Consider the following 14,263-nt stretch of genomic DNA (forward strand, 5'->3'; position numbering starts at 1 on the left):
TAGTCAACTCACTTATAATGTAATTTCTCATTTCTTATTTCTATCCTTTACTTATTTTGTATTGATAAGACAATAACAAAGACAGAAACATTTGAAAAGTGGAAATGTGGTTAGAGAACAACCTCTCAGAGTGAACAATGAAGGAAAGGTAGTTTCTTTTAAACATGGGTTATCTTACGACTTTTTGTTATTTTTATAGTTGCTTTTCACTAAATGTAAATGTTTCTTAAAGACTCACCATGATCACAGTTGATCTCTGTATGAGTTCTACAAATGCCTCCTCAGTGCACATGAAAAAAGGTAGAAATAGATGCACAAAGTGAGGCATCCGGAAAGATACTGACTAAAGACCGAGCCCAACTAAGGAGAGTAAAATGCCACTAGAGGATTTTGAGCAATACCCAGTACAAGGAAAAATAGTTTTCATATTTTCAGCATCCTTAAAATATGTAGCATGCAGAGGAGGTCCTGAAAGGAAGGATAGCAATACAGCAGACAGGTGTGTATCAAGATTATAACTGAAAGGGGTATTTCTGGGTGATGTTTATTACTAGTAGTACAATTTCAGTTTGGTTTGGGTGTAAAAGCAAAAGGGAATATGACAGATGACTTTAAAAGACTCTGAAGATCTACTGGGTAGCTAGCTGTCTGAGTAACTTTAAATGCTTACAATGGACAGTCACAGGTTTCTAAGTGGACAGAGTTTGAAAGAAAGTATGTATTTTAGTTTTGTTGTTGTTTTAAACTGTATCAAACTTGAGAGGGGCAGAAAGCATTCTAACAATGGTAGAACACTAGAAATTTCAATAAAGAAAAGTGAATATAAGGTCCATGAAAGCTGGGTTTTTTTTTTAACCTTTCTATCCTTAGAGCCTGCATAACAGCTGTTAAGTATATAATTGTTGAATAAAAAGGAATGAATGGATACAGTGTCATAGGAAGAAAGATAATTGGGAAAATTCTTACTGTTCAAATAATGTTCAGGATTTTTCAGTTGAAAAAGTACTTTGATGGAGAAAGAAAAAGAATATCTTGGATATGTCCTAAGCAAAAATATCAAGAGAAAAGGCAAAAGCAATGTATTCATTTCACAAACACTTACTTAGATGCCCATTATCCTATTTGAAACCACATATTCAAGCTTGAATAACATATTTATAAGTGTGGTTTCAAATAGGATAATGGACATTTAAGTAAGTATAATATGTGAAAATGTAAGGGCTATTGTTTCAGCTTTTGGAGTTAAGCATATTTGAGGTTAAAAAATATCTAGAAACTGAGGTGACTGTTATTTCATGAAGACATTTTTCCAGGTATGGGTAGTGAGTGGGAGGAGTTTAGAGTGTGGTGATCAGGTTGTCTCCAAGTAGCTTTCCATCTAATGTCACTCATTGCACAAAGAATGTTTTAGAAAGTATGCTTGGAAGCCAGTTCTCAGAAGTCTTTTTGTATCTATGTGTCTTAGTCTGCTCAGGTTGCTATTAGAAAATACTAGGTGGCTTAAACAAGAAATATTTCTCAAAGCTCTGGACCCTGGGAAGTCCAAGATCCAAGTTCTCTCAAATTTGGTTCTTGGTGAGGGCCTCTCATCTAAACTTTATTTTCTATAGGCCCATCTTCAAATAGTATCACATTGAGAATTCAGGTTTTAACATGAATTTTGGGGGGGACACAAATATTCAGTTGGTAACACTAGTATAAAATTTAGAAAGAAAAAAAGTGAGGCTCCTGGTGTAAGTTTTAATGGGAGCTCAATTTCTCTTTGCCTCGGTTTCAATAGTAACAAAAATATAATACTTCATTTCTGCAATGGCCATTCAAAGAATAAATGAATAATATTGGTAGAGAAAAGATATATAAGATTAAAGTGCATGGCACTGTAATTTATATTTGTATATATGTGGAAATAGTCTTCTTATTCTTAATGAAACAAGCATGTCACTTGTATTTATTGTATTACATATAATATTGAAATAATTTATCTTTCATTTAATTGGGACTAGGGCCAAATCTGAACGTTCAACCCAAGTTGTAGATTTTTTTTTCTGTGGGACCATACTTAAAGTTCTTTCCCAAGGAGTCTTTTGCACCTTTTCTTCCTTCACTCTTCTTGAACACTGGCAATTTACTTTACTCCTAATAGATCTGGATAGACAAGCTGTCTTGCATGAAGTATCCTTAATTTGTAATGTAGAATCTCTGTCAATGTAATAGAATTAGTTAAGATTGAATGTTCACTAGATTTTCTGTTTTTTTCTAGAGGTATGGGATAATTAATGAGAAACCTATTTTTAAGGATTAGATTAATGATTAACAAGGATAGGTAATTATCATTATTATTCTTTAGAGCAAGAATATAAGGTTACATTTGTTTGGAGAACATGTATGAGAGAGTTTATATGCATATGTGAATGTATCCACAGGACATGCAAATGTATAATATACAAATATGAATTATAAATTTAAAATAAAACATAGCATATGTCAGCTAGGATCATTCTCTTCTTTCTCCAGGGCTATGCTTATGTATTTTCTGTATCTTAAAATTGACAAATGCCTGCTCCATGGATGCCTCAGAGAACATGCATCTTGTCAGTAGCATTCTTAGAAGCTTAGCAACCCAACTTGGCAAAGGTATAGGGAATGATGCAGCACACATAATTTGAAATAACATAGACTTCTGCCTTGCTTGCTCAAATTTCAATTTCTGACATTAATACAACTTCTGTTCTCTCTTTAGAGAAAAGGAGATGGATACCAACCTACCAGTTTATTAGCAATATTTTAATGGAAAACGGGAGCTTGAATAATTAGGAAGAAAAGAAAATCTTTAATTTATCAATTAAATTATAATTTAATTCTTTCTTTTGATGTCCTATTGTTTAATCTATGAAGATCTTTTATTTGTAGGTATAAAAAATTTATATCAAATTGGAATTTCATACCAGAGTCTAAATCGTTTTAATTTTCATAGACGCATGTTCAGTGTATCTCTCTATCAATCTCAGTCTCTCTCTTTCTCTCTCTCTCTCTCTCCCTCTCCTCCCCATTCCCCTCTATTTATCCACCTCTTTCTTTTTCATGGAAGTCTTTCAAAGAATATATTCTATTCCTCCTGGAGATTCATTGAATATCAACATGCAGCCCTACACACAATTTATGTTCAGCTTACATAAGATATCACATATATTTTTCCAGAATTTTTAGGAATTTTAAAACATTTAAAAATATATTCACAATATATAAAATACATTATAATAATAGTATCAATTTTCCTGGTAATATGTTATCTGAAAAAAATTTGACCTAAAGAATTTTCTACTAAGAAAGAATATTATTAATATATCAGTTTCAGTTTCAGGAGTTGTTAAAAAAATATTATTAGAGATCAAGGAGATCTTTATTTTATATTTGCCTTTTTCGTGTTTTTCTTTTTTTTTCTCTCCTCTGTAAAGTAATTGAAATTATAGAAAAGTTTTAAGACTTAAAGATATGAGAAGGTTTAGGTTAGAGCTTTAATAGGCCAAATGCCATCTGTTTCTACAATTTGTAACATTTTATTATTAACAACTCCCAAAGAAGGAGGCGGTCTATTTCAGTTGTGAGGACAGATTTCTGTCCATCTGTGCCCGTATTGCCGCATGTCACTTGTATTTTAGATCTACATAGCTCAGAGCCAACGTAGATGCCGTGGCAAGGTCAAGAGGTGGAGAAGCCTGTCAGTACATTCTGTCTCTAAGGCTGTGACAACCACAAATGGGTGCTTCTAGCACCGCCCTGAGGCAGTCATTTTGTTAGACCTTGGAGCTGGACTTTCCATAATATCATTTCCAGGGAAAATGTTAACTTTAAACATTTAAAAATATCAGACAAAGAACTGAATCTATGATGTGTCTCTGGTTAATGTCAGAATCCTTATTAAGGTGGCTTATTCCTCAACATTTAAAAATGTTGAAAGTCCTAAGGTGATTGTTCTTACTTTTTTCAGTTTCCTTGTAACTACAGTGATGTTAGGGAGAGCAGCATCTATGTGAAAATTCTATTTTATTGCGAAATAGCTGAAAACAAGAGTGTAGCAGGTTAAGACTGACTTTAAATACTTTTAAATGTGGTGTGTCAATTTTCAACCCCTTAAACCCCTTGTTCCTTTAAAAAAAAAAAGTTAGTATCTCAAATCTCTAAATGTGTGTGTATATGTGTGTTTTTTTTTTCTTTTCCCCAAAGTGCTTATCAGATTGTTGTGGAAGAACTGCACCCACACCGAACCAAGAGAGAAGCTGGAGCCATGGAATGCTACCAGGTTCCTGTCACATACCAAAATGCTATGAGCGGAGGTGCACCCTATTACTTCGCTGCAGAGCTCCCCCCGGGAAACCTGCCTGAGCCTGCCCCGTTCACTGTGGGTGACAATAGGACCTACCAAGGCTTTTGGAACCCTCCTTTGGCTCCGCGCAAAGGATACAACATCTATTTCCAGGCGATGAGTAGTGTGGAGAAGGTGAGCTTCCTCCAATATTTGCTTTTTCCCTGCTTTGAAAACAAGCTGGAGTCAAATTTGTATAAATACTCGGTAGCATCTGTTAAGGAAAAAACAAAAAGGCAGAAAGAAAGAAAAAGAAAATTGGCGTGTAGGGGGCGTTGGTTCTGTTCTCAACAGTGTGCACAGTTTTAGGCCTACTGTAGGGCTGAGGCCGCACGCCAGGTCCATTTCACAGGGTTCCTGTTTCCTAGTAACTGCTTCTACTTGAGCCTTCCTCTGGAAAACCCACAACAGCAATTGAGAGTAAAAGGATTTGAAAAGGTGGGTGTGCGGCTGCCGGAACTCCACCCCCAGTAATGCTCGGGCATTGTTCTGTCTTCCTTGTTCAGTGGCGGCACACTTCAAGAGATTAAATTTACTGCAGGATAAACAGAATGCATGTTCCACAGCAGGCTAATAAACCCTTATAAACTTTTCAGGGTTTTCAAGCCAAATAGTAAATAACAAGTAACAATCCTCTGATTACAATGTAATAGGGCGCCTGTGGTAGATCTGACAGAACCTAAACAAAAGACAGCCTGGCGATGACTGGCTGCTGAGCCATTACGGAAGGCTGCTTTCTGTTTCCCTGGTTGCCCCTCCTTTTCCTATTTTGGACACAGTTGTTTTTGAACACTGCCGCTGATCCCAAATGAATATTGAAGAGGAAAACACAACAGGACATTAGAAACGACCAGCAGTTCCATATGTGAGAAAACAACCTGGCCTATCATGCCTCATGCTGTTCTGTTTGAAAGATTTTCTTTCCTAAAACTTATTGTTATTTATTTATTTATTGGCAGACAGAGATAGAAGGAAAACAAATGTTGAGGATAGAAATTTTCACAATTTAAAATTCAATAGAATGATGATATTTTAATGGACTTGAAACCGTATAGGAAATTGCTGAGTTTATGTAATTGAGTCCCTAAGGTGAGCACCTGGGAGTGATACATGATATACAATTGCCTCAGTCATATTATATCCTGGAATAGTTTAATTGGAAGATATAACAATCCGTTTGCATTTCTGCAGGGGCCGTGAGAGCTTTGAGTATTGATTAGCTGTTTTTGAATGAAAGCTTTATTGTTCGCTTGCCTATATGGTTGGCTTGTAAGTAGCAAAGAGAAAGCGCACAGCATCTTCTAAGATGTGTTCCAAAGTCAGAGGCTGCTCACGGTTGAAGATGCTCTTTTCTTCTGGTTTACTTTTAAAGAACTGGGTTCTTTAGAGAGTAGTCCAGTGTCCACTTCCCATGCATACAGCATTCCATACCACTGCTGCAACCAGGCTGCTCTAAAAACAGAACACTATGGAAGTTATTAATCCATTCTGAGTATAATGTAGCATTGTGTAGGCAGCATAGTTTTGTGTGAGGGTTTTCATCTTTAGAGAGGTTCCAAATTAACTTTGGTTATTTGTTCTATTATACCAGAGGAGTGTTAATGAATATCTGTTACTTATAAAGGATTTTCTGTCGTTCTTTAAAAGCTTTGATATGAATTTTCTCTTCCAATTGTTAATATATCTACACTGTGGTTTTATCAAAATACAGAATGGCAACAATATATTTCACAGTTATCTTGGCAAAGAGTTTTAAAGTTGATGTGACTTCTGCCAGCAGAGTTTGGTAATGCTGATAGAAAATTAACAGCAATTGCTTTTAGGAAATGAATATCCTTTTGAGCCTTTATGCGAATGTGAAATAATCTCTTGTAGGTTACCATGAAGATCTTAGGTCACAAGTAATAGAAGTGCAAAATTTTATTTTTAATTACTAATTCCCCCCTCACTGCTTTATTTTAATTTAAAAATAAAAAATGCTTAAGTGGAAATTATAAACTCCTTTATAAATTATCAACATACAGAACTACTCAAGATGGAGTTATAAATGCAACTTGGAAACAGCCTCTGGTTTGTTCACAGGCTTTGATACCTTTTCTCACCTCTTGTGTATTCAAGGATATACACTGAATCAACTAAGTCCTGGAGAAGTGAAGAGTGGGCCCACAAGTAGGTGGCGGGGATATGTGTCTCCTACTGCCACCCTACAGCATTAAAAATAATAAAGATTTTTTTTCTTGTCCTTTCCTCTTGCTTCTACTTTTGTCTACCCCCTCTGTCTAGCATGAGGAGGAAAATTATCTATGCTGAGAAACATTTAACTCCTAATAGCTACATTGAAAGAAAAGAAAGAACAGATAAATTACACTGCAACTATGATGCAATGTTTTGATGATCTTTCTAACTGCTGTCATTTAGCTCTTTAGTCATGCTAGGATCCAAATGAAAGTATGTAATGTTCAGCTTTTATCTGAGTCTACAGCTTTCAGATGAAAATTAAATTTATATTTAGACCTGATTTGTATTAGCTTTGCAAATACATTTTTCTTTCTGATAATTTGCGAAGTACTATACATGAAAGTAGAATGCTATGTGTCTTGTCACTGTTTCATTGCAAGGTGAAAACAGATATTTACATGTCTATAAAAAACTAAAATACTTTTCAAAGTTATTATTTTAGATTTAAAAAAAAATCCCCAGAAATGGATATGTTTAAAAGTTTTCTTAATATTAAAGTTCTGTTGTTTATAATCTCTTTTTATGACCCCAGATGGATCTTCATAATAATTATAGTTTACGAAACAGGAAATATTATCTATCCATTGACTCTTTTCTTTCATTTTTACTCTATCAGGAAACTAAAACCCAGTGTGTACGCATTGCTACAAAAGGTAAGAGGTTTGCTTTTTTTGCTTGTTTTAACTACACAGTCCCCTTTCTAAAATGGAAGGGCTTTGTTCCCTGCTTCAGGGCTAATTAAATGTGGCATTTCTATTACAGTTAGTTCTGTGACTCACTTGGGTGTCTTTAACAAGTGATGGGGTGCTACTTCCCATCCTGTAGTACTTGACTGAAGGAATCCTATTATGAGAATAGGAAAGATCTAGAAAACCTTAGAAGGGCTTATTTCTGCCATTTAGTATCTGAAAGGTCTTGTGCTGCTGATCAACCAATATCTGAGGAAAAGCTAATAACAGCTGAAGAAAATAGCAAGTCGCTTGTTTAAAAACCTCTATTACTTTCCATTGTAGACAATCAAACATAAAAAGAACCAAGCTAATTCATATATATATAAGATTATAGGGGTAGAGATTGGTCCATATCTTCATCAGTAGTACAGTTACATTTACTTTTCTAAAACTTATTCTGAGAAATCAGATCTGTGGTGGCTAGCTAATAGCCAGGGCAATTCCTGCTGACCCGGAGTATTATGGCTTACTTGCCTAGTTTCTTTGACAAGAGAAAACACTTGTGTCTTTGAGTGAGTATGTAGAGTTCCAAGTAGAGAAAGTCTCCTGCATTCTCTGTGTTTTTAATTCTTCATTCAAGAGTTACTTGATTGTGCCAACAAAGGAGAAGTGGCTACTTAATGTATTCTAGCAAGAAAAACATGAAAAAGCTGTCTGCATGCAGACATGGGCCTCCTCAGAGGGTTGGTTCTTTGGGTGGTTTTGTAACCGGGTCGTGGATGGGACTCAGCTCTCTCCCGGATGGGATGTGCCCTGAGGTTCTTGGGCTGTCTGGCCCCAGGAATGGGAAAGAGGCCCTGGCGGTGCCGTGAGCTTACCAGTCAAGTAAATACCAGACCCAAAGAGTTTTGCAGAGAGCGACTTATTTGGTAGAGAGAGAGAAAGAGAGAGAAGTAGAGAAGAGCTCCGATGCTGTTGTGGGAGGGGATCCCAGAGAGGGAAAATCCGCACAGGTAAGGTGCAGTGGAGTTTTAGCTTTGAAGTTATTCCCACCCCATTCATGTTTTTATCCAATGAGAGGAGTTCTTTCACACCTCCTCTGGAGTGATTGATCTTTGACTCTGATCCCAGATTGGTTGCTTGGGCCCACAACAGAGCCCCTCCTTCCAGGGATTTTGGCAGGCTTTCTGAACAAAGGAAGCTCACCTGGAATTTTACCTAGCCCCAGAGTGGGAAAGTTAGACAAAGAACTCCAGGTTCCCGGATGGGGAAGTGGATGGAGGCATGTGGCTGGGAAGTTCTTGAAACCACGCCCTTTGTGGACCCTGGAAGAGAAGTTAATGTAGTCCCTCAGTTTGTTGTCAGAATTAGTAGGAGACCCACATTTGTAAGTAGTTAATTCATTTGGAGTAGAAATGAATGGCCATATTTTGTACTGGCATCTTTCCTTTCATCATTTTTCTCCATCTAATCATCAATTGGCTCAATCAGCATTTGTGCTTTATTCCTGATTTGTAAGACAATGAAGAAAAACTTTCCCCTTGATTCTTGTGAATAATAAAGAAGCTCCATGGAAGAGAACAAATATATAATGTTTTCAATTCACATTTTAAGATTCCTTTTGATAGTGTTTATTAAAAAAGCAATTTTAAAAGAGAAAATATGTACAGATACATATGATATAAAGGATTTATTTTATTTCAAAAATTTAGCTTACAGATCAGGAACTAGAGTTGAAATTTTTAAAAGATAATAGCAGAAGGCATTTAGGTCTATATCACCTGAATTTTTCCAGATTTAAAGTAGAACCAAAATTGTAAAAGGGTCCCAAATCAACCTCTGAAGTTCTTTAGGTATGTCATGCTGTTTCTGCAACTGAGAAATGATAGATATATATTATCCTAACATAACTTTTTTATTCAGTTATCTCATTATTTGCTCTTGCCTGAGATGTTTGTGTCCTTTTATCTCTCTCTCAATACAAATAGGAAACATATGACAAATATCATATGATAGTTAAACTATAGGAGGATTGAGATCCTGGAAACAGTCTTACCCATGTAGCATGGAATAATTGCCAGAAACTTTGAGGTGGTAAGAAATAGTCCATTATTTGTCTAATAATCTAGGTCTGTTGCACTTCTGGATCTCCGGAAGGCAGTGTGGTATAGTGAGTAAGAGAAAGGACTCTGGCCTTACATTATCTGAGTTCAAATACTGACTGTGTCTCTTTGGAGTGTTTTAGCATTAAGCAAATTATGTAAACGCTCATTCCAAAAATTAAATAATAAAGTGTTCATACTTTCTTATTGTTGCGAGGATTAAAATAACATATATAGGCCAGATGTGGTGGCTCCCAGCACTTTGCAACACCAAAGTGGAAGGATAGCTTGAGACCAAGAGTTTGATACAAGCTTGGGCAACATAGCAAGACCCTGTTTCTACTAAAAATGAAAAAAAAAAAAATAAAATATATATGAAGTGCTTAAATAGTGCTTAGCATATTATAAATAGTATATGTGTTTACTATCTTATCATTATACTAATAATTTTGTACTTAAGAGGGACATAATTTATGTTAGACAGTTGTGAATGAAATTATATAAAAACAAAACTAAATTTTCATGATAGAGATTGTTAGGGCAGGGGAGAAACTAGGGTTTTTTGTTTCTTTGTTTTTTAATGTTTCTGTCCAGATCTAATACATTTTCTTCTCTGAACATTTATCATTTTTTCCACATGTGAAAAACTAACCCTGTTTCTACAAAAACTAAAAAAGTTAGCCAAGCATGGTAACATGCACCTGTAGCTCCAGCTACTTGGAAGACTGGAGGATTGCTTCAGCCTAGGAGTTTGAGGCTGCAGTGAGCTATGACTGCACCACAGCACTCCAGCCTGGGTGACAGACTGAGACTCTGTCTCAAAAGAAAAAAAAAAAAAGAAAAGAAAAGAAATGAAAAAAAAAAAAACTACCACATTTATTAAAGTAACATCAACTTATTGCCTGACTACATTTTAAACTAACATCTTGCAAGTATGGTCAGCTTTGGTGTGAAATTTTTCCATATGAAAAGAAAAAGTTTTCTGGCAGGGCATTTTGAAGACACATTTAATAGTCAAAATAACATACTTATATGGGAAGTATGTTATCCTGGGAAGAGGCATGAAGGAACCTTCTGGTGAAGAAATGGTTCCATATTTCACAGGTGCATACATAGGTAAAAATCTGTTGAACTGCATATTTAAAATGTGTGCACTTTACTCTTATAAATTTGTGTATAGATATGTGGGTAGATAGGTAAAGTATTTCCCAATATAAAAAAATGAATTAAACATTAAAAATTGCATGACCAGAGTTAGAAATAGCACTAAGTGTATATAAGAGTCTCTGGAGTTTGAAAGGCTCCCCTTGTTAGCTTTAGTGAAGGTTTCCTTCTATAGGACGAGGTGCATTTTCAGTACATAAGCCACTTTCCATGAGAAGGACAACCCTGTCCAGGAATCCCTGGGCTGAATGGAAAGGGTCTAGAAAGGACCTTTCTTCATCCTACATGACTCCTATGGGCAAGTCTTGTGTTCCACCTGTCCCACAGTCAAACCCTCCCCTGCCTTCCCACCCTCTTTCCAGCCTCAGTTGTGATTACTGAAGAGCTAGAACCTTGCATTCCTAATATCCTTTGTATTTAGATCAATTTTGCTAAAAATAACTTAGTTCTCTGGAAAATCTGGTGTCCCTCCATAAGACATTCCAGTTTGCAGTGTGACCTTTACCACACAGATTTTCTGTTCAGGCCATATGCAACAGTCTGTTGCTTTTTTCTCACTTTTTGAAAACTTAAAATGAATACTTATAAACATTCCAAATATACTCTGGGACAAAGTATCTTGAACGAAGTATGTGTTTCACTCACTCACTCTCTATTCCTCTGGAAATTGTTTTTTTAGCCCCTTTATTTTAGAAAAAGTTGCATTTTGTATGGAAACGCCAAAGAGTTCATTGTTACATGTTAGTATCATATTTATAATAGAAAATAAAACATTTTACTAAAACTAAAAAAAAAATATTTAGCCAAGTTTTAAGCTCTGATTTAATAGTCTTATACATCACTCTATGCCAAGGACAAGTACAGAGTGAGAGTCATATTAGATACAATAAACATTTGTTGAGTTGGTAGTAGAATTTGAACAAAACTTAAGGTAGATGTTTCAGCTTCCGTGTTTAGTGAAACTAGTTATAGTACTGTCTGCAATTATGGACATTATTAGAGCAGTTTATATGTGAGTTAAGATAAATTTATTAAATAACTAGAGTCGTTTTTATTTATTTAACTGGGTATTTATATTGTGATATATATTTCACATTCTAATATAGAATACATTTTGGCCAAAGCTAAGACTTTATTTGATTCTAGTAAGAAAGCAGTCAGTTAAAAATATAATCTATAAACTAATGTGAATTAAATTTAATTTAATCCTAGTCTATGTTTACATCAGCTTTATTCAAATGAGTTTTCTTCTGAATTCTGTGATAATCAGTGATTTCTTATTAACCCAAATGTCTACTTGTTAGGATAAATAGGAAGACAGTTTAGCTAAAATTCTCTTTTCAATGTAATCACTGCTTTTCTTATGACTATATTCTATAGTCTCTTTGCTTTCCTGGTACTCACATTTCAATGTGAAGGACCTATTCAAATGAATTAACTAGAATGAATGAGATGATGTATTAGAATACAGAGTCCAAAGGGAATCTAGCTATTATTACCTCTTATTACATAAGTTCATGATGCAGGACATTATGAAGAGAGATTAAAATTCTATTAAGTGTCATAAGGATGAACATAACTAAGTAGCACAAGAATGTACTGTGTTTTGAAAATGAGAAACTTTGACTTCGTTGGTGGATGTCTTTAAATTTTACAGGCAAAGTAAAAATAATAGCTCTGAATATTTTTATGGTTCTCAAGCATAAAATCAGAACTAGAAATTAAAAAGGAGTATCACATATAAGTTTCAACATTCATCTTTTCCCAACATTTTGAATTATTCTTAAAGTTGATGACAGTTCTCCCATTACAACTGTTATGTCTGAAATACCCTGTGTCTAACTAGTTTCTTCTTAATTCACTTCAAAATGGACCCTGGAACCTCTCTTTCTTCTCTCACTGCTATGTAAATAGACTCTTCTCCACCATTTCCTAGAGAAATACCCAAGTCACTGAAACAGAAAAGATAAGAGGTAAAGACCTTCGAAGATGCACGATAACTGTTTTCATCCCAACCACAAGTTAGATGGAAGTTAACTATTTCTTTGCTTTAAAAGTGACAAACTATTATTGTTTGCATATGGAGTATTACTATTCTAATAATTTCTGACAGAATGATAGTAACTGGGATGCTAAGATGTAGAGACAAATGGAAAAAATAGTACTGACCTGAAGATGCTTCAAGCATTTTGCTTTTATGGAAATTAAACTGTTTGATGAGATAATTTTTGACCTATTACCCTCTCTTTCCTGAGAAGCCTGTTGCAGGTACCTTACATTTATGGCTACATCTACAGGAGGGTAGGGATGACATTTATGCATAAACTGATGAAACTGTCACTGATAACTGTGGAAAGGATGGATTTTCCAACCTAATTTATAATGCTATAATCACATACTTAGAAGAGACTGGAAAAACATAAATTGGTACAACCTAGGAGAACTAACTAACTTATAATCCATTTCAGAAAAAAATTCACTAAGGTGGTTGATTATTATATCATCAATATTCAAAAATCAGTAGCATAGCAGCAACAAAACAGTATTTTAAGATGATGCCATTTATAATGGATCTTTAAAAATCAGAGTAGGGATATACCTGGCAAAAGATAGATTATACCTCTTCACTGAACACTACAAAACCTTATTGAGAGAATTAAACAATACCTAAATTAATGGGGAGACACACCATGTTCGTGGATTAGAAGATTTAATACTAGTAAAATGTCAGTTCTCCTATGTTAATGTATAAATTTAAAACAATCAAAAATCCCAATTTTGTTTAAAAAAAATTAATAATCTGACTCTAAAGACCAAATGAAAATGCAAAGGAACAAGAATATGCAAGCCTACTCTTCAATAAAAATAGGGTTCCTGGCTGTTATCAAGGTCCATGATAAAGTTACAGTAATTCAGACAGTGTGGTAATAGCACAAGAATAAAAATTCTGACCAGTGAAAGAGAAACTCCAGTAATAGATGCACACACACATGTTCACCATATTTATGACAAAGTTGAAACTGTAGGGAAGAGGGTAAAGGATGTTGTTTTCAATAAATGTTACTTTTTCCATGTCTAAATGGAAGACATTGTATTTTGACCCGTAACTCACACTATATAAAAAATATAGAGCTACCTAAAAGAGATATAACAGTATAGCTTTTAGAAGAATATAGGAGAATGTCTTTTATGATGTTATATTAGGCAAAGATTGTTACCTGCATCCTCCACAAAAATAAATAAATAAATAAAAATTTAAACAGTTTTTAAAAAAATAACTGAGGATTTCTTAGAAATATGCTAAACATGAATAAATGATAAATTCTATTTAAGACCTCTTTTCTGTCAAAAGATACCATTATGAGAGTAAAATAGAATTTACAGAGGAGAAACGATATTTGTAATAAATATATCTGAAATAGGTCATATCAAAAATGTATTTTAAAACTACTGAAACTAGTAAGGAAACAAGAGACAATCCATTAGAAAATAGAGGAAATACTTGAGCAGACACTTAAGAGAAAAGGAAATACAAAATGATCAATTAACCTATGAAATGGTACTCAACAGGAAAATGCAAATTGAAACCACAATGTGATTCCACTACACCCATTCCAAAATTACTAAAATAAAAAAGTGTAGAAAATACCAAGTCTTAGGAAGCATGTAAAATTATGGGAAATCTCATACCATCCTGCTGATGGGGGTATAAATTTGTACAACCA

General features: G+C 34.6%; 1 protein-coding gene across 12 annotated transcripts in view; it reads left to right on the forward strand.

Annotated features, from left to right (window-relative positions):
- Window positions 1-14,263, forward strand: part of PTPRK (protein tyrosine phosphatase receptor type K) — a 554,712-nt gene that overhangs the window by 445,157 nt on the left and 95,292 nt on the right. For all 12 annotated transcript variants that reach the window (XM_012435091.2, XM_012435093.2, XM_012435094.2 and 9 more), the window contains exons 12-13: window positions 4,225-4,498; window positions 7,218-7,254. In XM_012435091.2, the coding sequence (XP_012290514.1) occupies window positions 4,225-4,498; window positions 7,218-7,254 (311 nt within the window). The remainder of the gene's footprint in view (window positions 1-4,224; window positions 4,499-7,217; window positions 7,255-14,263) is intronic.

Source organism: Aotus nancymaae, unplaced genomic scaffold (assembly GCF_030222135.1).
Source record: "Aotus nancymaae isolate 86718 unplaced genomic scaffold, 86718_ANA_hifiasm-v0.15.2.pri h1tg000040l, whole genome shotgun sequence".
In the NCBI taxonomy this organism is placed as follows: domain Eukaryota; kingdom Metazoa; phylum Chordata; class Mammalia; order Primates; family Aotidae; genus Aotus; species Aotus nancymaae.